This window comes from Falco rusticolus, chromosome 2 (assembly GCF_015220075.1).
Source record: "Falco rusticolus isolate bFalRus1 chromosome 2, bFalRus1.pri, whole genome shotgun sequence".
Classification (NCBI taxonomy): domain Eukaryota; kingdom Metazoa; phylum Chordata; class Aves; order Falconiformes; family Falconidae; genus Falco; species Falco rusticolus.
In genome coordinates this window covers 117,206,875-117,232,160 of record NC_051188.1, presented here as the reverse complement: position 1 = coordinate 117,232,160, position 25,286 = coordinate 117,206,875, and the positions used below count along the sequence as shown (strand labels likewise).

Sequence of the window (25,286 nt, the reverse complement as noted above, 5' to 3'; positions counted from 1 at the left end):
GATGGAAAAATTGAAACATACCAGGCTCTCGTGTCTCTGTTGGGTTAATGGAGTTCTCCTTTGCTGGGAAAAAGAAAGATGTTTTAATAAATCAGCATGGAGAAGGTGCCTTTCTGCTTATGGAGGGAGTATTAATTACTATAGGAGACCTTGCATTGCTGAGTGGACCTCAAAGAATAAAAATCTGTTTCCAAACTGGATTTGGGAATAGCTATTCTGATGAAAGCTAATCAACACAGAATGTTATATTTATAGAGCGAGTTCCTGTGTTCTGCAGAGGTCCTCTGAATAGGAGCAGAAAAATTCCCAGTGTATTTGTGGCTGGTTTTCTCTGTGTTCAGTGAACTAGTTAGGGAGAAAAAGGCATGGAAAATCCTAAAGCCATCCTATGGGCAAACATATCAAATTTTATGGAAGAGGAAAAAATTTCATTTTCCTAAAAAGAAATTAATAAAATCATTAAAAAGATCCATGGGATTGTAATAGAAAAATGTGAGATCACTTAAATTAACATATGGGGGACCCCCAAGTTACACTCTTGGTTTAGGACCCAGCAGCTGTGTGAGAGTTCCTGCAAAGCAGGAGAGATTAATACTGTAATTATTTGATAATTTAAAGGGAAAGCTAGGAATAGAAAATGTAACTGGATAGAACTTGACTGCATTTGAGTGGCTGAGACTCCTATTTATTTCTAACTTGATTATTTGCAAAACAGGAGAAAAAATTCCAGTTATTCTGAAGTCTGAACTTTGTATTTGTTCTCACTTTAGTTCCGCCCCCCCTCCCCCCCCCCCCGTCTCTGGAAGGGAACAATACACAGGGGAAATTAAATTCGTAAAGATTCAGTATCCTAACTGGTGCACTCGATCAGGACGTCTCAGCGATCAGTTGGGATAATTATATGGGGATTTTCATAGAGCTTTGAACACAACTTCTGTGAAGCTGTGAGAAGGAGTGGAATCAAATGCATCCAGGCAAAGGTTAGGTGGTCAAACTACTTACCGTGGTGCCTCCTTAGGCACAAAAACGTGCACACGATGATGATGAGACAATAAAGACCCACGGATGCTGAAGAATAAATGATGTACAATGTCTTGTTTCCAGGTTCTTGGGGCTCTTCTGAGATACTAGTGGTATCAAAAATTGCATTAGCGTGTATTAACGTACAGAAATATTTGACTTGGGTTTTTTTCTTCTTCTTTTTCTTCTTTCTTTTTTTTTTTTTTTTTTTTTAATAGTGTTAGATCTCTTTGAGCAACTGGCTCCTTAATGTACTTAAACATTCTGCAGCTTGGTACAGCATGTCATGAGATAACCCTGTCTCCATGGGCATTCTACCAAAGTATGGGGATACTAGAAGGAAAACTGCACAGGAAAGCGTAATTGATGAGTGGTGCGTGGCAGAAGGGAAGAGGGGTCAGAATTAGAGCACTGCTCTGAACTTCCAATATCTTTTTGCAATTGTAATTATGAACAGCAACCAACTGTGAGTAAAAGCCATGCTTCAGCCTATGTTAAAGTGATAGTATAGCGTGATTCCTAACACTTTGCAAGTGTAAGCCATGTAGGAGTGGGATATGACAAAGCATGTCAGAAGCGTGGAATATAGCACCCAGAGGTAACGTGGTTGGCTTTTTCCAAGTGCTGCTGAATGCTGGACCGTCCTAGCCTTGAAAACTGTGACCTTGAGAGACTATTTTGTTCAAATGGGAAGAAAGTAATTGTCGTTCAGCAATGAGTTTAAATTTGTCTTGACTGCACAAAACACTCTAACCAGAAATTCATGGCAGGACAGGTAGTTCCTTTCTCTTAAAGAGGAAATAATAATCAGAACTTACTTTCTGGTGAAGTTGTGATAATGTTTTCAGGCTTTTCTGAAAGAGAAAGGCAAGATAGGGAAACGAAACAGCAACCTGACATTTTGCGCTGCAGTTGTGTTCTCTGCACCGTGTCCTGAAGTCTTCACAAGCCTCCCCTTCAGTCTGCTGGTGAAAGAGGGAACAAAATGTGACAGGCAAAGGGTGGGGTGTTGGGGGGCAGGGGGAACGACGCGTTGGTCTCCTGCTGCCATCTCTCTCAGACCTCTTTGGCATTCATCAGCAGAACATATGTCAAAGGAAACTCGCATCACGAGCGCAGCACATCCGTTTCGATGTTGCTCCCTCTGTTGCAGCATTTCGTGTTGCAATAAGTTTCTGAAGTTCATTAACTTCCCAGGAGAGGAGCTGGCAGCAGAACAACCTTACGGCTCAGCTGCCCTAGGTCAGTAGGACACCACGGCCACACAGGTCACTGTTCAGCTGCAGAGCAGCATTGAGGAGGGCAGACGTCGCTCATCATAATCCACACTTGGCATCCCAACTGCCTAAGTTAACGTGAAGGCACCACTTACCTTTAAGATCATTTAAAGCTATTGTAATCTTTCCTGCTCTTAAACTTCTCGGGGTACAAAATCACACTAATCAGGTCCATCAATGCATACTGAAAGGACTTGGGAAGAATGTCCACGCTGATGTCCCCAGTGCAGCTGTTCCGTTGCTGGGGGGGCAGGAGGGGAAGGGCCCACAGCAAGCGGCCACACTCATGGGCTCTCCCCCGACAGCCTTTCTTGCTGCTGCCAGAGTCAGAGCACCCAGCCCGGGCAGTGCAGCACTTCTTATGTGGTCTCCACTGATCCATAAGGTAAGCTCATGATCTGCTTTCTGCACTGCCTCAATAGTAGCCCCTGATTATAAATAAATCTGTGCTGTACAGGAGAAGATACTCTCCCAGGGACCATCCATCTGGATGCAGGAGCAATAGCAATATATTTAATATAACATTCCACACATTGTATGATATTTAATGTAAATAAAATAAAGTTAGTGGTTAATGTATTAAACACACATTATATATATATATATATATATATATATATACACACACACATTTATTGCAATGTATATGATGTGGCAAATATATTGAAATAGCTCTAACAGTAGATCCTGGCCATGTTGACCAGGTAGCACTCAGATGTTGGGTCAGCATGCCCTGCCCAGCCATCTACTCCCTTTTCTGCTCCCCTGAGTAGGATCGTTCTGCACAACAAACTTCAGTTGTGAAGCAGGATCACTTATCTTTCACTTTGACTCTTCCATCTCTGGTTAAAAGAGAGCATGATTTGTTTTAAGGCAAGTAGGTCAGATCTACTTTGGTCATACCGCACTAGCAACAGATGATTATCAGTAGTCTGAAAGTGGAAGCTAAAAGCTCAGATTAGAAAGTAGAGGTTTCAATTATTTGAGTAACGATTGCCATGGATGATAACGCTTCAGGAAGTATCTATAAAGCTCAGGTTGTGCCCTGACAGCAGCCTTCTTTCTGATAAAATCCTATGTAACAGGTATTTCCAGAAGGATGTGCAGGTCTCTGAGGGATAGATATCTTCTGATCTCCTTCATCTCATTATTTTATCATATAGTTTTATCTTTTTCAAAATTCTCTTTTTGAAAAAAAAAACCAACAACAAAAAAAAACCAAAAACCCAAACCCCAACCCAACCAACAATACCAAACCCAAAACTTTTCTAGGTTCAAAAAGTCCAATTTCCCTCAATGTTTTAAAACAGATTTCAGTGACACTTACTCATTCAGCATCATTATTAACCAGGGAGAGGCGCAGGAACTGCTGTACCTCTCTCATTGTTAGCTTTTTCCAGCGCAGGGATGTCGTGTTTTCCTTCGTTTTTAATCATCTGGTGCTTTTACAACCACGTATGCACCGCTGCCCACCGTCACTTTTGGAAGAATCACCTGATCAGCACTGGGCAATTTTTATAACACCCCACAGCGTTCACTTGGGACAGGGCTGCTGATCCCCATGGAATCCGGGGCACATCAGTTGCACTGGGAGTTGCAAAGGCAACTGCCTCGTTGCTGTTAAATATTGCTCTGAAGAAATGCTTGTCTCGCACCGCTCAGCGTAACCTCCAGAACCTCCCAGGGAGAGGAGACAGGTGTGAGCCGGGGGGGCACGGAAAGTTCTGAACTACCCTGTAGCCACGTCCTGGGTGGGAATACAGAAATTTCCCAAGCAGAAGCCTTACTGAGGTCTGGATATAGAGTAGCTTCTGTGCAGCCCTTGCTCTGTAAGGGAAGGTATAAGCAGCTCAAGCGTTACATGCTTGCAAACTTCCCTCCATACAGCTCCCTGCGCTGCTGCTAGCGAAGTCACGAGGAGCTATTCCACAGCTAACAGACGGTTTACTTGGTTATAGCTTGTTTTCTAAAAAAGCAAACACCACCTCCGGTGGCATTGATATTGCTTGTATAATTTTGCTCATATCGTATATTTTTAAGAGCCCAAACGAACCGTGCTAGCACATCTGTCATCGGGGGAGCTCGGATAGGGCTGCTCCCTTTTTAACTTGAGTGCCTATGGCAACACGTGCCACGGGTTTGCTCCTTCATCTTCACACATGCCTCTGTGGTGGTGATCATGCACGTATATTTTTATATCATTCACTTGTCTTATTAATTCCAGGATAATCAGGTTAAATTCTGTTTCCAAAGCCGAACTCCCTGCCGTCAAGCAGACCTGCCTCCAACAGCCTTGCTTTCTCCGAAAGGTCACCTATGGAATATGCTACTGAGTTCTGGGATGTGGGAAAACTGGGGCCACGCTCGCTTCCCAGCCCACGAGCGCCGCTGCCCACCCGTCACCGCTGAGCCACGGCCCCCCTTGCGCCGCACCCGCACCTGGCTGCTGGCAATCCACCCCCATCCCACTGCTGGTCCCGCTGCTGCCGTGCGGGTGCAGGATGCCCGCGGCCAGCGAGCCCCGGGGCACCCATCCTCTCCTCTTGGCCCTTAAAACCGTGTCTTCCATGTCCTCTGGTTTATAGTGGTTTTTTCTTTTTTTCTTTTTTCTTTTTTTAAATTTTTTTCCTTTTTTTATTTTTTCTCTTTTTTCTCTTTTTTTCTATTTTTCTCTTTTTTTCCCCTGTTTTTCTGCCTTTTTATTTGTCTGTTTTTCTCTCCCCCCTTTTATTTTGTCTGTTCTCCTCCCCTTTTTTTTTTTTTTTTTGGTCTGTTTCTCTTACCCCCCTACCTTTTTTTTTTGTTTTGGTCTGTTTTTCTCTCTTTTTGTGTGTGTCTGGTTTTCTCCCTTTTTGTGCGTGTGTCTGGTTTTCTCCCTTTTTTTTGGACAGTTTTTTTTCCCCCCGCCCCCCTCTTTTTTTGGCTGCTCTCCTCCATATTTTTTTTTTGGTCTGTTTTTCTCCCCCCACCCCCCATTTTTTTTGTCTGTTCTCCTCCCCTTTTTTTTTTGTCTGTTTTTCTCCCCTTTTTTTTTTGTTTTCCTTTTTTTTCTTTCTCCAGCGTAGCTATAGACTTGGTAGAAGAAACCTAACTTATGGAAAAAGGGATTTAATTTTCTTAGTTGCCATTTGTGGATCCCTTGAGAGGAGCCTGTGGGTGCTAGGTAAACACACTATTTTATTCTATGATTTATTTGTTTATTTGTCGGTCAAATACAGCAATTTTTTTTTTTTACTCTCTAGCTAGTTGCTAGATGAGTGGTGCTTGCCTTTCAGGGGTATGGGAATGTGCACACTGCCCTCAGAGCCTGTGACAGAGCCTTCCTTCTCGAGGCTCAAAGCAACCTGACTTGAGGCTGCCTTTAATTAATTTTTTAATTGTTACGAGACAATTCTTGATGCATGAAAAAATGATCAGAATTGCTTTTGTCCATTTCCATGCCTTGAATGATTTGGGCTTTAGGTTTTCGAATTTTTACTAGGAAGGAACCTGGTCCTTGGTAAATGTTGTTAGTCATCAGGCTGGGGACCTTCTAGAACAATAGCATCAGAAAGATGAGGGAATCAAAGTTCAACTTTTTTCTTAGGCTTTGAGAAATTCTTAGTTTGAACTATTTTGTTCAACTTCAAGAACTACAAAACTGGGCTAGAGAAAGCCTTTTCCTATAATCCAGCCTTTTTTTCTTCTACTAATTAAGTATAGGAATTCACAATGAACATGCCCTGAAATTCCTAATTAACCTTTCCTCTCTCTCTCAAATCACACCTCACTTGCAAGAAAATTTAAGTGGATCAAAACCAGTGGAGAAAATCCTTTTAAACCCCAAAATATTTGGGACCTTTTTTTGTAAAGAATAGTATATTTCAGGCAAACTTTAAAAATATCTTTCGCAGATTTCTTGCAAAGGCCATTTGGCAGGAATAGGTGTCAGTGAAGATTTGGGATTAAGTAACAATGTAAACTGTAGTATCCTAGAGTAGGAGGGATTTTTTTTTAAGAAGGAGAAAAAAATTCAGTACACCTGATAATGAGAGAGAACCTTTCGTATTCATTGGTTGTCGCTAGAAAGACAAACATGAAATAAACTTAATGAATGAGCACCAACGTGGCTGGGCGTGCTTCTCTGTGCCAGTGCATCTTTTTTTCTGTCTGCTGCCTCCTGTGGCTTATGAGAAGTCAATGGTAGAGACGCCGTCAGCCAAGCATATTCTGTACGTGCAAGTGCTTTCCGAGCTAGATTTAGTTAAACACCATTCTGAGCTGAGACCAGAACCAGTTACAAGGTCCTGTGCAGGGTCTTCAGTGTTCAGTGTCACACACATGGGGGGTCATGATGGATACCTGAATGTGCAGCTTGCAAGGAGGTACAAGGACCTGTACCACGCAGGAGCTTCAACACCTGGGAGCATCAAACTTGCGCCCCTCAGCAAGGGTCAGGCTGACTAAAATCCCATTTTCTTTCAGATCGCTGGAGTGTGTTCCTGCACCGGCTGCAGCCAGCCAGGCTCCGCTGTGCCAGGAATTAGCTCACGCAGGTAAGGAAAATCTACCAGGGTAGGGGCTTCAACAGAAAGTGTGTATCCCATAACTTGTGCAATAAGGAAAGACCCATGGGAATACTTTCCTCTACCAAAAAAAAAAAAATATTTCTCATTCTTATGTTCTAGAAAGCATAGTCATCTTAAGCAAACAAGGGAGGTTTAATGGAGATACCTTTCCCTTTACCTAACTCAACCCATTAGTAGGAAAATAATAGCTAAAAATTGAGCCTTCTAATCTTTGAATTATAAATGAAGTTCGTCCATGTATTAATGAACTATGCTGAAGGACGCAGAGGGGTGATTGTGTGAGGGACTGAGCACAGGCAGGCTTGAAGCGAACAGAAATCATCATTCGCTTTTAGCAGAAAAGAAGAAGCCTCTGGTTAGGGTACGAAGGAGGTTGTCAGGTCTAATACACCCCCTTCAGAAGCGTGTTAGTTTATCCGTTTGAAAATCAAGTGTAAAGCACTCCAGTAGCCTCCGTGAGCTCAGATCACACCCTCACTAGGAAACAGCTGCATTTGACATGACAATTCATGTCTTTTAAACTAAACACTTGAGTTTCCCTTCCCAGGCAGATGCTCTGAATGCTTGCTTAACCTTTCTGATTAGTATTAATAATGGGTTTTATGCGTAAAAACAAGGAGTGTCAAAAGACGCTATAGATGTGCAGAGCTAGTCACACATGTCAACTGGGCTTCATATAGCCAAATCGTTTGTGTAATTTTAGCAGTGCCTTATAACAAGTGTTACTCTGATCAGTTTATCAGTTGACATATCTGAAATGTATCAACAGCAGCTGAGTACATGCACTGCAGCAGCTGTTCTCCTTTCTGTCTGCCTGCCTGCCTTCCAATGTCAACACAGTCTCCTGTATGATATTAGCAGGGAAGAACTTGAAACAAAATAATCTCATTAAGCAAAACGAAGTAAAAATATCAGGGGTATACTGGGCACAGTGTAGTCATCACATCAGTCTAAATCGGGAGCACCTCTCTGTTTAAAAACTGTTGAGATTCAGAGTTGAAAGGATGATGAAAACTAGGCGAGGTTAAGCTAAATAATTGAAGGTACACTTATGTGCTAAGGATAATTTGACTGCAAACGGTACCTAGCTCAGAGCTAGTGGGATTCCCCGATTTCAAGCAAAGGCTTGAATGCTACCAAATCCCTTGAAGGCAGAATCTTTGGCTACAAAGCAAGATGGATTTGGTCCCCAAGTGACAGAGTTCTGGTCTAGACAGTTACTGAGTATTTGCCAGTTCTTATCACTGTCATCCTCTTCAATCAAACAGAAGTATCTGATATGGTAATAAAATAAGACACATTATCTCCAAGGTACACTGAGCAGTGCTTTGGTTTCCATTCTGCCCCCCGCAATGTTTCATAACTACAGACAGGTTGAATTATAAGACCGTATCTTACCGCAAAGTTGACAGTTGCTCCGAGCCAGCGTTACTAGAAGGAGGTACGGCAATATCCCTTTTATCAACATGCCGGCAGGAGCCTTCGTTCTGTGGGCATGGTAGAGAGAAGAGGTTTGAGAAGTGCAGTTCGGATGGCCTCTTGCAGCCTGTCAGGTTTACCTGGGGTGTACATCTGATCTGATTCCGGTTTTTTTGAGTTCTTCAGAGAGACAGTGCCGAAAGGGGCAGGGAAGCATCTGCAAAAATCCGATGGGTTACACAGCTCTCTCTTTCAGTGTGGTTGAAACGTGAACCGTCATTTCACATCATCTCAGAACCCCTCTGCGATTCAAGGCAGAACACCTTTCACCTTTCTCTGGCTCCCCTTACAGTGTAGCAAACAGAACTGCAGATTTTATTTATTTATGTATTTATTTTTAAGTTGCTTCTGCATTTAAAGTTTTGATTTTCCAAGCAGCGATATAGCAGAGAAGGGATGCACGACAGTATTTTAAAGTTGTTTGGTCCTTGTGTATTACTTTAAACATTAACAAATTAAGAAGCTGAACAAATTCACTATTCTCAAGCTGGTAGATGTCAGAAACAATGTGTCTGAATGGTCTTAATTTGCCTTAGAATAATTTAAAATAATCTGCACTATAAAAGATGATTTCTTCTACTATTTAGTCCTTATAACATAAGGCCAAGTAATTTGGGTCTGGATTTTGTGGGTTCTTTTTCAGCATGTCCTCAGCATAATTTTCCCCCCTAAATATTTCTAAAACGCTGAACCATTTAGCAGAACCTTTCCCAAAAATTCTACCAATAGAGTTTCTTCATAAAGTCAGAACTAAGGTTGAACAGAACCTTTGTACATGACAGTTATCTCTTCTTCTTATAATTCAAATCCAGCAACCACAAATAAGAGTCCAGAAAAGAAATGAATGCAGTTTTGTAATGCTAAGTTAAAATGGGGGAGGTTTAGACTTGACATTAGGAAACATTTCTTTGCCAACAGGGTAGCCAAGCCCTGGAACAGGCTTCCTCGCGGTCGATGCCCCAAGCCGGCCAGTGTTTAAGAGCCACGTGGACAATGCCCCTGATAACTTGTGGTCGGGGCAGTTGGACTACGTGGCTGTTGTAGATGCCTTCCAGCTGAACTATTTATTCTAAATATTTCAAGCTTTCTATACAAAATATATGCATATTAAGCTCTAACCAAAATCTAAATTATCAGGATTTTTCCAAAGTACCGTTTTGAAGAAAATAATTGAACAGCTTTCCAAAATTTCATGGTTGGAAGCATCTGGCTAAGTGTGTGATGGTCAGGGGAATCGTACTGATATCTGGGAGAAACTGAAAGCCTTACAAAAATTACAGTCCAGCCTAAAAGGGAAATATTTCTGAAAGGCAACTCCTTGAGTATAACTGCACACACAGCACCTTCCACTTGGGACAAAGTACTAGTACCGCAGGTTGTATTTCTGTAGAATGAAGACATCTAGTGGCTGAATGCAAAGCTAGCTTAGATAATAAAATTGATCTTTCAGGGATGCGTTTCCCGGCAGTGTACTTTCTGCTTGTCTTGTTGTTGTGTCACCCAAAGCTCATGCCAGGAATTCAAGAGCAGTTGGTTATTATTAATAATCTCTGTATTCTTATTACAAGAACTGGTTTGGGCTGAGTCCGTTGCTACTCACTGAAGCTTTTTAGTAAGACAAGGTTTTGTCTGTTCTCTATGGTGGTTCGAGATCGGCTTCCTAGGCGGGTAATTCCTCGTTGGAAGTTTTGTGGAAGTGTTTGGAACTCTAAGACAGGTACTGTCATACATTGACCTTTTGAGAGAGGCAAGGTGGGTCACAGCAGCAGGACGGAGCGTGTATTCGCTGTCCATATACTGTATGAGGCTTGCGAGGATTCTTCACTTTGTATTTTTAGTAGGAAATATCTTGGACACCCATCTGTATTTTGGAGCCCCTTTCTTAAATAGACTTTGGCAAATGTGACTTCTACTATCGCTGCTAACACTTCATTCCTTCATCTCCTTTCTGCTTAGGAGTAGGGTTGTTGTGGGGGTGCTTTTGGGTGGGTTTCTTTTTGAGAACATGCCTGAAGATGGCAAAGAATCTGAGTTTTTCATATTTTCTTGTTAAGACTGTATTACCTCCTTGAGACATTCCTGGGAGCTTTCCTCTTTTTGTGATATTACTAAGTTATGATATCTCTTAGATCTCCAAGTGGCAACTTGCAACCTGATTTTTTGAGATAATTGGTCCCTGAATTTGAGACACTAAAATATTCTAGTTTTCCTTTGAAAGCATATTTCAAAGGATAGTAGATACTAATTAAATCACTATTTAAAAGGAAGGAACGAGAGTCCCAATCTAAAACTGTGTAACTAGGAGAGGGAGGAACGTATGCTTTTCATTCAAGACTAGGTATCATTTGAAGATGGCAGGAAAAGATGTCACTAGATGGCTCTGATTGCCACCACCTGCAGAAACTCAGCAACTTCTTTGCTAGAGGTAAATCAGACCTCAGCTGAACCCTAATAGACACCCAGCACTTAAAGAACTAAAAGAATTAAATGCAATTCAAACACGACAATTGTCACAGTTCTGTGGGTGTGGGATACTATTTTTGGGAAGAGGCTCTAAAAATATGGAGTAAAATTTGGACCTGAAGATTGCAGTTAATAGAAGCTTTCTTCACCTGATGCAGTCAGCTTTGTCACATCTGCTGCTTCTTTACTGAGTGCAAGCAGGGGAAAAAAAACCCAAAATAACGAATCTATGCAATGTTCCTTCTGTTCCACCTCAGTTTTCCTTCTGACAAGACGAAGGTTGTGTTTTGGGCTTGCATTTTCCCTGTCTGGAGGTGGTTAGGCAGTGGGCTCTGACCACAGGGAGACACGGGGTTTAGCTAGCAGGCTCCAGTAAGACTGCTGAAAATTGCCTTCGTAACACTACAAGATTTAATATCTGAAAGGAACAACAGCGGTTTAGTCTCCCAACGTGCTCCTTGCCTGTCGCTCCCACCAGCAGCTTGTGGGAGCATGGGGGGGGGTGACCCCCGCAGCCCGTTCTCACGCCTCACTACAGTGACTCCCTGCTAAAGCAGAGATCAGCTACTTCGTTTCTACGCAAGCCCTTTCCTTTTTCAGGATATGAGATTCTCTGCATCTCCCTGCTTTTTTTTTCCTGGGCGATTTCAGTGTAGCGAGATGAGCTAAGCTTTGTTAAATCAAAGAACACATCTTGAAGCAGGTGCTGAAGCACAGACTGAGCACCGACCTGGATGCTCGTGCAAGAAGTGTCGGTTCACTCAGTGCAGAGTTGGTAAGGAATCTGTTCAGCCAGGGGTTTGCTGTATATAAAACATTAAGTGTAAGCATGGGTATTTTAGTTAATTTGATTCCCCTTATGGTAACGACAGGCTTTAGAAATAAGGGGAGGGAGGAAGCAATTTAAAGCTAATTACAAAAGAATTAAGGTAAGGAGGTCTCATTTCCTGCAGTGAAATCTAATACTGAATTTGGGAGCTATTCTGTGCACTGAAGGACAGATTAAAAAAAAAAAAAAAAACAAACCAAAAAAACCCAAAACTCCACACACTTCAGGCAAACCAATATACAAAAAAACCCTAAGAACCTCTAAAGCTCCTAATTATTTTTCTCCCAGCTTTGACCTGAACCGCTGAATTATACCCTCTCTCCACTACATTGCTGTAAGCTACTCTGTAGGTTAGGAGAAAATGCAAGATTTCCTTATTTTCCTCAGGGACACAGTAGTTCTTATTGAACAGAAGGATCAGACAGGAGGAAAAGATAGAAGTACCCACTGAAAGGCAGTAGAAATGTCCTAATGAATGTGCAGATTACTTTAGGGTGCTCGTGGGGTATGTATAGCATGAGCGTACCGGTCATTGCACTGCGTTTAAGTAATCCCCTGCCTTTCCCTCCCCTTCCTGTGCACTACTAGGCAGAAGACGACACACAGAGAGTGCTAAGTGCTTAGATACATCTAAAACACGAATAAATCTACACTGCTTGTGGTTGGTTGCCTCAGCTGAACGCGGGCTTTGTGTACCAACTGAAACCAGTAGCGTTCCTCGCATCCTCCTCCAGGTCTGGCGGAAATCTTACAGCAAAATAGATGGGGTTTAGTCAGACTGGATCTTCAAATGTTTCTGGCTTCTGAAACCGAAAGTGAGCGTGGAGTTAGGGCACTTAGAAGCTAAACTTGGACCAAAACAGCTATTCAACAATTGGTTATCATTTCTGATTTAGACTTCTTTTTTTATTTTATAGGATGGAACTGTATTAAGCTTACTAAATAGGTAACACTTAGCTTCAGGGGTGACGCTGGTCTTGGGGCCTGAGGGCCTTGACGCTCTGTCAAGCCTGAGGGCCAGCTGCGGTAGCTCTCCGCAGCCTGTCTCAGAGCCTGCACCTTGCTACCTGCTTTTCAGTATGAAAAGAGGTGGCCTCTGCCACCAGAAGACCCACAAATACAAAACTCCTTGTAAAGAAAGTGGTGTGAGGGTGGGATTTCCCTCCCCTGCCCTAAGCAGAACTGCCACAGATTGTCTATCCTCCAGCCTCTGCTGTCCAGCCTATGTAAATGCAAATGTCAGACTTCATTATCAGTATAGATGTGGCCTAAAAGCAGTTATGTACACTTCATCCTACTGCGTCTTGAGTAGGGGTTAAATGGTGTGATTCCGTCAGGAAAGTAAAATGTCATCGTTAAGAACTTAGCATGGCCTAAATGCTACACTTTAAATATGTACTTCACCCGATCCTGCATCACCTTCCACACAAATCCTTACTGGTGTGCTGATTTTACCAGTACACATAAGCTGTTTCAGAGAAGAATAGCCCACACAAGAAAACTTTACAAAAGGGTATGTCTATTTCTATTCTGGTTTTCCATTCGACAAAGCAACTTGATCTTAATGTGCTGTGATCTAAAAGTAATAATGATTAATAAATTTGAGTCAAGCGGTTGCACAAGTTTATCTGTGATCCATCGTGAGATGTCACGTCAGATAAGAATTCAGGAAAAGAAATGTGTCAACAATCAACCTACACTTGATAATTTTGACGGGCTGATAGTATTTGCTAAATTTTCATGAAGTCCCTAAGGGAGACAGAGAGGAAACTGTGATCTTTCTGCAGATAGTTTGGAAAGACCCGATTCTTCCACATTGCAGAAGCCCTTCCTGAAAGCGTTAGGGAGCTGGCACGATCCTATACCTACACATCCCTTACCGCAATATCAAAATGCGTAACAATTATTTCACTTGGTGTTCACTTGCAACAGAAGGCATAACCAGGGAATTTCTGTCACCGTGAAGAAAGTCACGCACCTGACAGGAAGCAGGAGTTCTGTATAACCAGTCCAGAAACAGACTTCAGTGTGATTGTACAGACACACCAACAAACTGCTTCAACATATAGCTTGATACTACCTTAAACTACAACAGCAGCATGTAGATACTTTAATTTTTCCTGTCACTATCCATTTCTGCTATCTTACATTACCATTATATGTTAATGTTCTTTATCCGCTTTCTTGGCAAAATAAGAGATCATCCATAAAGTCTATGAAAAAGGAATTAATTTATTTTTTTTTAAAAAAGAACCATTTTTCCATTACCAAGTGAAAACTTTACAAAGTAAAGTATTTCTCTCCCAATAATATTTTCATATAAAAACTTAAATCACCTAGTCTGTTCTTACTGTTCTAACAGGAAGTTTTGTGGCACTGCAGGACCCAGGTATTTTCAGTCTCACTCCAGTATCTAATCATAAGTTCTCCACTTCTTTAAAATGAACCATTTCTGTGGTCACTTACCATCAGCAAAACATCCCTACCACCAGTCCAAAAATAAAGCATCTTCACTAGCCCAAAAGAGACTAAACTCTAATAGCATTATTACAGTGAGAAGCTTTGTTAAAAAAAAATTTATTTTGAAAGTTAGACACAACCTTAAAATTGTACAAAGACAACAAGCACTCAAATTACACAAAGAGTTAGCAGTGAGTACAATGTGAACACAACAACAGTGAGTCTTGCCTCTGTTTATATGTAAATATAAATAGAGATTATCCTTGCCAAACTTCCAGCTTTTTTTTTTTTATTTTTTTCCTGAAAACCAGCTCATTATGCTGCAAAACCTAGCAGGAAGCATTTCACTGTTCAGTTCAACAGAATTGCTAAAAGGGGCTCTGGCTAAAAATAGTCCTTCTATCATGAGAATATCCCATACTTTGCAGAACCAAGCTTCTCTCTCAATTGAAAAACAGCTTTCCCTTTCCTTATGTCAAATGTTTCATCTCCTCTAGGGACCTGTCAAATTACAGGCTTCAAAGTGCTTTAAAATACTAGAACTTGTTCATGTTTTTTTTCAAGAACATGCAAGCTGAAACTAACGTGCATACAAGTAAGTAGTAACAAAACAGAGAATGTTCCTGTTTGTATTTTACTCTTTGTAAGTGTTGTTCCAACAAAAGCATTTCAGAGTAATTTTAGCTGTGAGTTGGCTAAACTAATATAAGTACATGATCAGAGAAGAAAATATTTATTTCTTTTTTTTTTTTATATTACATTTAGAGCTTCAAATATATTAAGAAAACCACCTGGCAAAAAGCATCCCTTATAGCTTGTCCCTAGATACGTATGTAAAATGAAAAGCAGAAGACATTGCTACCATCCTCCCTTGTGAGAGTACTTTTTACAGGAAATACACCGAAAAAATAATGCAGTGTTCTTGCAGGACAAAGGAAAACACCATGGAGACTGTTAAACAACTTAATCACAGCCTCTGTTCTAGGAATTAGTTATTACTTAGGCTTTTATATACCAGAAAACTTCTGTTGTAAATCTTCCCTAAGGTCAACAGCAACTGAACAAAGGTTATGCTTCATCCAACTATAGCCACGCTGGCAAAATCATGCTTTGAATTTGCGTGTTTGCAGGACTCTGTTCCAAGACTGAGTGGAACCATTTTTACTGTGTAATAATAATAATAATGTGTTACTGTCCTGTTGACGATTTGGGTTACGTCCATGAATACAAACTCACTTACTCATTATTCTTTCTAGATGTCCTGCAAGTGCTTTACTTTTCATTGGTTTACTCCATGATGAATATTTGTTGCAATGGATAAGTATCTTGATTTTCAAAAAGCTTGAAAAGCATCATGGTGCTTTCTTTTTTTTTTTAAACAAAATTGTCCTATTATTAAGACACCAGTGTCCTACAAGCTGCTGTGCATTGGAATTAAGTCAGTTCCATTCAAAATCCTGATGACCAATTTTTGCTTCCAAATCATTATGAGTTGGCAGTGTATGGCTACACTGATAAGGTTCCTCACCAGGCTTACACCCTCTGCAGTAATTGTGCATAAAAACTAAATTGGTACTAGAATAATTACTGAATATACTTACAGAATTGTATTAATTCTGTAAATTGAGGCTCTGTACACTGACTGCTTTATACATACAGTAAGCTTTTTAGAAATTAAGCGTCCTAATACTGCTTTGCCTTATTGAAAACAACTGATTTTCTTTTTTATAAAAGCTGCTGATGTTGCTAACTTGCATTTTTATGTAAAACCATATAAGTGAAAGTAATGTGATTTTTTTTTTCAGTTGTGCAAGAGCTATTTAATGTTACCATTAAGCTTTTCCAAATGTCTGTCAGTTTGTCAGTCAAAGGAAAACCACACAGCACTGAATCCTATATAAAATGGTTATGGGGTGCAGCCTGCAAAATCCCACATCAACAACCGAGCTAACTAGCCCAAATTCATACCTTCCAGTCATACCATCTTCTCTAGGTGATTTTGTTTAATAGAAGCCTGTTTTCTCAATACTTCATTATTTCCTATTTGCTTCAACACTAAGATAGCATTTCCAAGGTAAAAAAATAATAATAAAAAATTGAAGCAAGGATGCTGTTTCACTGTAAAGAAACAGCAGCTGTAAAAGAACATTTTCAGTTATTGTCAGGACAGAAAAAGGCTTTTGGCAGTGTACCTTTCACTTGGCTTAAGAATGTTTGTAAAACTGTTCTAGCCCAAGGCAGTTCATCATCTTCTGAGGTAAACCAAGCATCTGCAATAGCAAGCAATATTTTGGAAGGCATGTTTTGATATCTAGAATTAGAGAAAAAAAAATACTACCGTTATTTGTGTCTGAAGTTCTAAACCAGCAACCAGTATCATTGGCAGGATTGCTATGACTGCATGGAGTCCCGCTAGCTTCAACAGGGCCCAAAGGTGCAGCAGTGTCCCGAGTACCCACATACTGGTAAACATGGGTACACAACCTTCTGCTTTTTAGTTCTGTGCATTTACTCAAGCAGGTCTCGCGGCAGAAGGCTACAAGACATGGTTATAAATGTAACACAAGTGCATTTCCATAGAAGCTAATTGCACAAAAACCAGTCGTTATTAAGTATGCAAGTCTCTCTCAATCCAGCAAAAGAGACTGCTCTAGAAATAGCTAGGGAAATAGCTACAGAAACAAAACAAGAAGGTTATTTTGTCTGGTTTTAGCAATTACTTAGTATTGCTGTAAGTATTTGGAATAAAAGAAATATTGAGAAACAGATACTGTGAAAATCTACTGGGGAAAGGAAGCTGAACAGAATTGGCTCCGCCTGACGGAGTTAAAGCATGCTTACACCACTGTGTCCACTGAGTGGAGGATTTCTGTGTCGCTAGAAGATGCTTGGCACCTTCCTGAACCCAAAGCACCTCAAGGAAAACTAGAGCAGATCTAGAGCAGGCAGAAGTTGGTCATATTCCAGCACTTCGCACAATGCTCCCTCATGCCATTCAAAAACTTCGTAGAGCACTTAACATCGAGGGTACTATTTGGCATAATAATTTGGAATAGCTCAGTAATAGTTTTCTAGATTTTGGAGAGGGTAACACATCACTGAAATTCTTCAGTGTCTCCATTTTACTTTTTGCCAGTCCAATAGATGTGGCCTTGGCACAGAGTAAGAAATTCAGTCCAGGTCTGTAATTCCAGTATAGCTTCAAAGTATACATCATTTCCTATTTGCGCTTACAGGTGCTGAACAGCCTTTGCAGCAACTATTTTGAAAACTATTTCAGTCACCTGACCTCCCCTGACTCAGAGGCTGAGGACAAAGCCAGAGATGTAGAGGACCTTCAGGGAAAGGTGGAGGAGACTCTTCTCCTGCGCACTGTGAAAAAGCTTTCCCAGCTCCACAATTTAGTGCCTCCCCCACCCCCAATTTAGATTTAGCATTCTGTGCCCTGCTAGTAAGAAAAAAAGCATTAATCCTCTCTACTAAGATCTTGGTCCAATATAAGTTTCACTTGCCAACAGCTGCACAGCAAACCACGCTTGCTTACTGGTTTGTCTACTCAGCTTTCAAAAGATTGTCTCCGAAACTGAAGGGGACATGTCAAACTGAGACAACGAAAACAGCGATTTTAAAAAAGCAGGCATGGTAAATCTGCAGAACTCCTAGTGTTGTGAGAATAGCGGAGTTCAGAGGTCAATAGAAGAGACCAGCTATTTAAGCTACATAATGAATACATCCACAGTTGCACCAAATAGGACAAGAGTACTGTAGAAGAAAAAACGATTCCCGTTTTAGAATGTAAACCGAACTTGAATAGGAATTTGCAACAATCCTCCCCCAACAAAGCGCTTATGTTTTAACGAACCATTCTACAGCTTCTTGTATTTCAAATGTGCAGCACTTCTTCTTGGTGACTCACAGACAGGATACTGGACAAAGCAATCAGCTGACATGATTAACAATCCCTATTGCATCATCTTCCTCGTGTATGCAGACATCCAGTCTAGGTAAGGGAGGTCCTCCATCCAAGTGCCTTTTCCTCAGCGTCAGTCACAGCTGGACTGAACACGGATAAGCTGTATGCCAGGTATGTTCCCTACATTCATCATGAGTTCTACATCAATGTAGCTTTGAAGTCTACAGCAGGGTTAGCAACAGTCTGTGGCATACCGCTAAGTTCACAAACAGATTGTCATTTCTACAATAATACAAAATAGCTTGTAAAACCAGTATGTAACACTGTATATATGCATGAATATAAAAATAAACCACACCATCAATATGTAAAACTTCACAACAATGATTAAAACAGTTTTATTCTCAACGATCTTCAGTATTGATGAGTTGGTTCTCATTGTCATACCCGTCAGGCAGGTATGCTTTCCTTAGTTGGTCTGACTTGGGTATGGAACTGCCGTTCTTGACGTAGCGGGAGAGGAAGGCTCGCACAGATGGATGATCAGCCTTCTCAAGTGGAATATTAGCTTCCAGGCACATTTTCACAAAGTCCTGGATGACGCTGGTTTTCTCTGTCTGAGCAGTACTGTTGCACTGAAGGGAGGCAGTCAGAGTCCTTTGCTTCTTCCTGATGTTCTGTTCTTCAAACTCTGCCTTTCGCTTTGTGTGTGTTTTAGACTTGAGGTGGTCATTGATCGCAGACTTGCGGACGTGATTCAGAACCACATTGCAGGAAGTACAGAAGAGTTTTCCTCCGTCTTCGTGCAGCTCGCTGCCAAACTCAGTTACGCGATCCTGGGGAGTTACGTACAAAGCAGTCTTCGAGCGGTTACGTGACGGAGCGGACTTCACTCCAAATCGTTCCATTGCTGCCTTCAATCAACTTTACCACCTGAAAGCTTAAAAAAAAAAATATTAAAAAATTGCTGTTTAAGTATGCTAATGTTTTCAACCAAACAGCTGGTTTGCAGTCTAGTCAATATCCAATACAGCGCTTGTTGACATCAAAAAGATAATTATATATAAAATACAAATATGAAACCATTATTGAAAGGCTCTTCATCTTGAAGTCCAAAGAACTTAGGAGACTGAAGTTCCTCACGGGTCAGAGTAAACCACTTTTTAGTTTCTACAGCTACAAAGCTCAGCAGAACCCTCAAAACTGAATCTGTTCATCACTGAAAGTCAAATAGAAAGGCTTTTGGCTTTTTGTTGGAGACAGTTTTTATCCTTTACTCTTTAGCATTAAGGGTATTTTCTTCTTGGTATTTTCAACATACTTGACAGTTTCTTAGTTAAGTTGAGTCAGTATTTTTCTGTTTACTTCCTGAAAATGTGTATTAATTCTGTTAGCAAAAGCCTAGCTGTCCAAGTATCAGGCAAGGCAGCCATTACTGTCACTTACAAAAGCTGGGGGGGAATGACAGACAGATGACCTAAAACCAACAAACCAAAAAACGTGACCTAAACCTGAGCTTTGTCAGTACTCATTTGGAAACACCCCTCCCTTTTGCACCATCTCAAACCACCAATATTAGATTGGGTCTCAACTCAAGAGTCAAAAGCAAATCATTTTGTCATTGCAACTAGAGACTGCTGAAACAGCCTAATGTAAACAGAAAATTACATATGTTTCAATGCAAAGTAAGAACCTGTGTTTTCAAAGAGACAGCTTCTCTGGGCAAGAGAGCCAGACACTTTGTAACATCACCCTGAATGACACTATGTGACCAAAGTTTGCAATAACCTAGTCAAGCCATCTTAAAATCAAACAGGACCTATGTCTTTTTCTGTTGTTAAGAAATGGAATAGCTGGTATAAATCTCAGCCAAGATATTTTAAGTCCTTTTGAAGGTAAAGCTGAAGTCAAGAAACAGGTCTGTTCAGGTTTGAGGTTTTCTGGGCAAAATGAATGGTCATTACATTAACTACCCACTCCCTTAACAAAAAAAGGGGCAACAGGTGTTTCTTAAAAATCTATTTTGGCAAATACCTGGAGGAAATATAATAGGTTCCCTGGGCATTTACTCATGGACAACTTTCAAGAATTTTGCAGTGCCTGTGCTTACAAGGCAGACTGAGAGATCGGAATGCCTGTAGGTGTGAGCTGCCTCTAAAAGACCAGAACTTCCCAATTAACAGTAAGTTGAGCTTGTCCAGCTCTAAGGACCGAAGGGAGTTTCTGCTGTCCAGAATGCCTTTTGCTTTGTCTGGAAATAAAGGAACAGTAACTCAGTCTTCAAAATTGTCTTAAAGTCTTCAAAATTTCCTTAAAGTTATGCTAAGATATGTCAACCTTCTGAGAAAAAGGAGATGAATATCTTGCCATTAGCTCCTTTCCTAGTTTGTTTTTTACACTATCCAATACTTTCCAGAACTGTAAGCCTTGACTGATACCACATAAAACTACAGACTAAGAAAACATCTTTTTTCGGCACCAATTCCATTCTTTTTGTTGTTTTATGCAATTGATCCCCGCGAGCTTTCCTGAAATCAAGCGGAAACCAAGTCTAAACCTAACATTAACCTGTTGCTTAGGCTTCTGAGACGTCAAAACACGTTTGCACTCGTGCTGTAACAAAACCCGTAGGAACTCCTTGAGCAGTACAGCCACCGAAACACAGGATCTCTGCTGGGTTTTGTTTGGGTTTGTGGGTTTTTTTGTCTCAAGTTTCGACGTGGATTTCGATGCCTACCGGTGCCTGGACTGCTTGTGGGCTCGGGAGTGCCGGGGAAGGCGGGGTGCAGCCCGGGGGGCCCGGACAGCTGCCCGCGGCACCCCCGCTCGGCGCTGCAGCCGGGCCAGCGGCGGGAGCCGGGCAGGGCGGAGCGCCCGCCGTGCCTGCAGCGTGCCGCCGGCCGCGGGGCCGCCACGGGTGTACGGGACGGCCGGCGGGCCCCACAGCGCCTCAGGGTAGGCGAAAAACAAGCGCTGGGCAGCACCCTGCCAGCGGGGCGCCCGCAAGCGAGGCAGCGGCTCCCCGCGGGCTCAGGCACCGGATTGCCGGCGCCATTTAACCCCTGCGGGCCCCTGAGGGGCGGCCCCGCCTCTCCCCCTCACTCGCCCCGCGGGGGGCTGAGGGCCCGGCCCCCGGCGCCGCACCCCGGGCCTCGCTCCCCGCCGCGGCGGCAGGCAGGTGCGGGCCCTCCCGCCGCACGGCCCGCCCTGACACGGCTAGGCACGGGGGTAGGCTTCCGCGGCAAGAGCCGGGAGGCGCCGCCGCCAGCTCCCGCAGCCCCCTCCCGCCCCCGGGACCCCGCAGGCGGCAGAGAAGGGGCCCCGCCGAGGCAGCGCCGCCCGCCCCGCCCGCCCCACGCCGGGCGCCGTTACCCGCTCCGGCCGCGCGGCCTCCCCCGCACCCCGCCGCCGCTCCTCCGCTGGGCCCCGCGCCGCGCCGCAGCCAGACGGACCTACCCACCCTGGCGGCCGCGGTAGGCGGGACCTAGCAACCCGCCTAGCAACCGCCGCGCCCGCCCGCCGCCCGCCTCTTGCCCGCCGCCACATAGCGGCCGAGCGGGAGCAAGCCCTCCCTGATTGGTTTTCCCAGCCTAAGAGCACGGAGATGGGCGGCTATTTTGCCCAATTAGAAGTGGGGGGCGGGTGTAAGTGCCGTGATAGAGGCGCCCTCCGGCCAGTCAGAGCACGGGAGGGAGACGGCGGCGTCTAGCGGACGGGGGCTTCGGCCAGTCGTCGACGGGAGGCGGTGGAAGGCGGTGTAACAGACGGGGTGAGTAGCCAATAGCAAGAGGGGGGCAAAGTAACGAGAAGACTTTTGCGCCAATCGAAGAACACTTTGGTGGGGCCGGGTGAAAGGGAGGAGCCAAAGGTCACCGGCGAGTTCCCTCGCCGCTGTCCGTTGATCGACATGCCGGCTGGCCCAATAGGAGCGCGGGGGGTGGGCGTGGCCGGACGTGAGGTGGCGGGGAGGGGGCTGCCCCTTCCGGCGGGGCGGGGCGGGGCGGGGGGGTGCTCGGTACGCGCAGGGCGGCCGGAGCAGCATGGCGGAAGACGAGAGCGATCAGGAGTCGGAGCGGCTCAGTGAGGAGCTGGAGGCGCTGGTGACGCCGGGCCTCCCGGCCGGGCTGCCGGCCCTCCTCAACAGCCAGTATTACTGCCGCCGCTTCTGCCAGGTGAGTGCCGCCCCGCCCCCCCGGCCCGCTCCTCGCCCCTCCCCCCCGCGGGTGGGGGTGGGCCGCGGCGGGCTCGGGGGTCCCCCCGCTGTGGCTCGGGGGTTCCCCCGGTGCGGCGGGGAGGGGGCACGCCGCGGGGCCGAGGCCGCTACCCCTCAGCACTCGTCGGGGCCGGGGTTCGGGCCGCTCCCCGGCGTCCTGGGGTCAGTGCCGGGGCAGGGCTCGGCGGGGTCAGTGGGGGAGGGGACCCGCTCCCCGGCTCTGGGGCGGGGCGGAGGAACGGCGGCGCTGGCTGCTAGGCGGCGGGGGGCTGCCGCCGGGTGCCGCCGGCCCGGCCTGGGGGGAGGGTGGAGGCCGGGACTGGCAGGGAGGCCTGTGTGGGGGAGGGGAGGGACGGCGCCTCCTGGAGCGGGGGTGGGGGCGGGCGAGGAGGAGTGGGGGGCGCTGCGGGCGGGTGGTCCCGCCGGTGCTGGTGGGCGCCGCCGCTCCGGGGTCGGCGGACCGGGACACGTGCGGTGCCGCCGGGGGCGGCGGTGCTGCGGGCAAAACAATTCCGGGTGGCTTTGCCTGGGCTGGGCAGCCGGGCGGGGGGGCGGGCGGGCCTCGGGAACAGCTCTCGTAGCGGTTGCTGAATTACACCAGGGTGGTGTGGTTTGTTGGGGGTTATTTATTTATTTTTTCCCCTTCGGAAAGCAGCGTTTCTTCATGCGGGCCCGGAATTCTCGTGCTCTTTGCAGCCCCTTTATCTGTGCCTTGCAGAGGAAAGAGCACCAACAGGTTGCTTCCCAAGTTGCGTTCATTAGCAGGTGTTGATGAACCATTAGTTATGCCGGGTGGATTTCAGCCACTCTACTTGCTGTTTTCCGAGGCAGACTAGCGGTGTTTTGCATGCCATTACTTCATTTCATCGACTTCTTGGCTGCTTCCCTCGCCACGCCGATTGTTTTCTTCCATTTAAATAAACGTGTTTTCATGTTCTTATTTTGTTCATCCTGTTTTACTGTTCAATGAAATATTTCTTTGAAATATTATCTACTGTAATAAATGATACCAATCATCTCGGGTGGCATACTGTCAGTAAGTCCATAGGTTGCTTTTTGGGTTTATCGTTCCTTTTTATATTTTCTTCTGTTCAGCGATTTCTCTAAACTTAATATGTGTGAAAAAAATTGTGAAGCCAGTAAAAGAAGTGAATGTTTGGGGAATTATAGTGTAAACTACAGTTGTAAGAAATCATAATCATATTTGATAAAATTGGCATGTCGCTAAGATGTTTGCTTCTCCTGAACACAGAGCTTCATCTTAGATTTTTGTAGCTACGTTTACTGTGTGTTGAATTCATTGTGTTAAAGAGGAACTGTGGGCACGGTGATAGCTTCATAGCTAGGAGTTAGTAAGGAACAGACGAGGATGAGATCAGGGAAGGAATTTTCCTATAAAATAGTTGTATAACAGTTATTACTAGTAGAGTAACTAAGTCGTTTGACCTTGACTTCTCCTGCAGTTTCTTTTGTGTAGCAAGATTGCCAAGCCCTCTCCCCTACTTTGTTTTGCTTCGAGTTTATGAACTCTCCACATGGGCAGCCAATGTTCTGAGTATATAAAGGGCTCTGTTTCTTTTCTTTTAAGTTTTCTTTTTAATAATGCATAGTTTAAATAATCCCGATGAAAGTGAGTTAATATATTAACACTTTGTCTCCAGGGATATTTTTAAAAAAAAAAATTGGTCTGGTGTGATCCACAGTCATGTGCTCACTCAAAATATAGTCTTCCATGTTTTGTTTAAACATGTTTTTTAGTAATGGATTCTTCTACTGATTTAATTATATAAATACAAGTTCTTAACTGGTGTAGTGTACTCGTATGAAAAGCTAGTAGCTGTGTGACAGTGGTGGTTTGACAACAAATGAAGTTGTGCATGCTCTACATTAGCGCATTTACCCTCACGAGACTGACAGCGGTGCAATTATACTGGTCTATATATACCTGTACATACAGACAGCTGACCGGCCCTCAGCCTATTTAATAAGTGATGAAGCATACTTAAATTTCTTCTTCAGAAAGTATCATGAAGCTTAGGTCACCTCTTTCTCATAACATGTGTTGTAAAAAAACCCCTCACCTAAATGACTTTATGAGAGTTTAGCTTCCCTTCCCGCCCCCCCCCCCCCCCCCCCACATTTTTAGTGCAACTCTTCCCTTCAGCTCTAGTTTTTTCAGAGCCTATTGCTTTGTACATTTCTATCCACATCTTCTGAACGTCGTGTTTGGCTGTTGTGCAGATCAAGCCTCTCCACCTCATTCCAGTCCACACTGGTAACACAATTTTGCTTGTCTTAATGGTTGTTTGGCATTTCTAAATGTCAGAGTTCACATCCTATGTTCCTGGTTTTGTGTCAAAAGTTGAACAGCAGTTGTAGAAATTGTTGCTTAGTGATAATACTGTGAGTCTGAACTACCCCAAAGAAACATTTTTATTTTCTGGATAACCGCCTATTGAAATAACATGGCTGTGCTTCAGTCATAGTGATGAAGCTTGGTGTCAGCTGAAAAGAATATCGTTTAGATTGCTTATAGTTATGCTGCTGTGTGAAGTGTACACACATCCACATCTCTGTAAGGGCTACAGGAAAAATGAAGCAAAGTGTAAAGCCTTTTTGGTCTGTAGATAGAAGCACAAAGACCACTTCACTGGTTGTAAAGAGTAAGAGAGTAGCTTAGACCTTGAGAAGCAGTGGCATACGCATGTCTTTCATCCTTGAAATGTGTTAGGTAAAATGTTGCTGTAAACAGCCAGATTCAATGCTCTTGAGGCCTGGAGTATTTCAGCTGAACCTCTCAGACAGTAGATTAAGTAACAGTTACAAAAGGTGGATTAGCAGAGTGTTTTCCTTAAATATATCTGTAATCACAGTTTCATGTACAAGATGAGGTTGGAACGTGGAGTCTCTAAATCCGCGTGTAGTTCCTGGGATCTGTTTTTGTGTTGTAGGTGTGCATGCTTATACAGAGTCATTACAGCCTGAATCTTCTAAGGCAAAGTGGAATAAAACTTATTCTTTTCTTAGATTGGTATTTAAGATTGATGACATGAGGGAAACAAAA

The 25,286-nt window shown here is 43.7% G+C and overlaps 2 protein-coding genes across 9 annotated transcripts in view; one reads left to right on the top strand and one right to left on the bottom strand.

The window, feature by feature from the left end:
* Window positions 1-13,850: 13,850 nt before the first annotated feature.
* CGGBP1 (CGG triplet repeat binding protein 1) lies at window positions 13,851-21,507 on the bottom strand. Of its 7 annotated transcripts, XR_005102761.1 has the most exons (3): window positions 21,382-21,507; window positions 17,959-18,949; window positions 13,851-16,407 (listed from the first exon to the last, which is right to left on the bottom strand). XR_005102761.1 is itself a non-coding variant. In XM_037378153.1 (2 exons), exon 2 carries the CDS (start codon window positions 18,915-18,917, stop codon window positions 18,414-18,416), a length of 504 nt encoding a protein of 167 aa, XP_037234050.1. In that variant the 5' UTR covers window positions 18,918-18,949; window positions 21,382-21,507; the 3' UTR covers window positions 13,851-18,413. The 7 variants fall into 7 exon arrangements, 6 of the variants coding, with proteins under 6 accessions (XP_037234050.1, XP_037234054.1, XP_037234052.1 ...); XM_037378153.1 differs by having other exon boundaries at window positions 13,851-18,949; XM_037378157.1 differs by having other exon boundaries at window positions 13,851-18,949; window positions 21,470-21,489.
* Window positions 21,508-22,009: 502 nt separating this feature from the next.
* The window catches only part of ZNF654 (zinc finger protein 654), a 36,558-nt gene continuing 33,281 nt past the window's right edge, over window positions 22,010-25,286 (top strand). The window contains exon 1 of one of the 2 annotated variants that reach the window (XM_037378150.1): window positions 22,010-22,181. In XM_037378150.1, coding sequence (XP_037234047.1) covers window positions 22,050-22,181 — 132 coding nt within the window. In that variant the 5' untranslated portion in view covers window positions 22,010-22,049. Of the gene's footprint in view, window positions 22,182-22,305; window positions 22,385-25,286 lie in introns of those variants that run through there. The other variant, XM_037378152.1, reaches the window with a different exon arrangement.

Bases quoted from the DNA above. Each gene is read 5' to 3' on its own strand.
- CGGBP1 (XM_037378153.1), bottom strand. From the start codon at position 18,917: ATGGAACGATTTGGAGTGAAGTCCGCTCCGTCACGTAACCGCTCGAAG.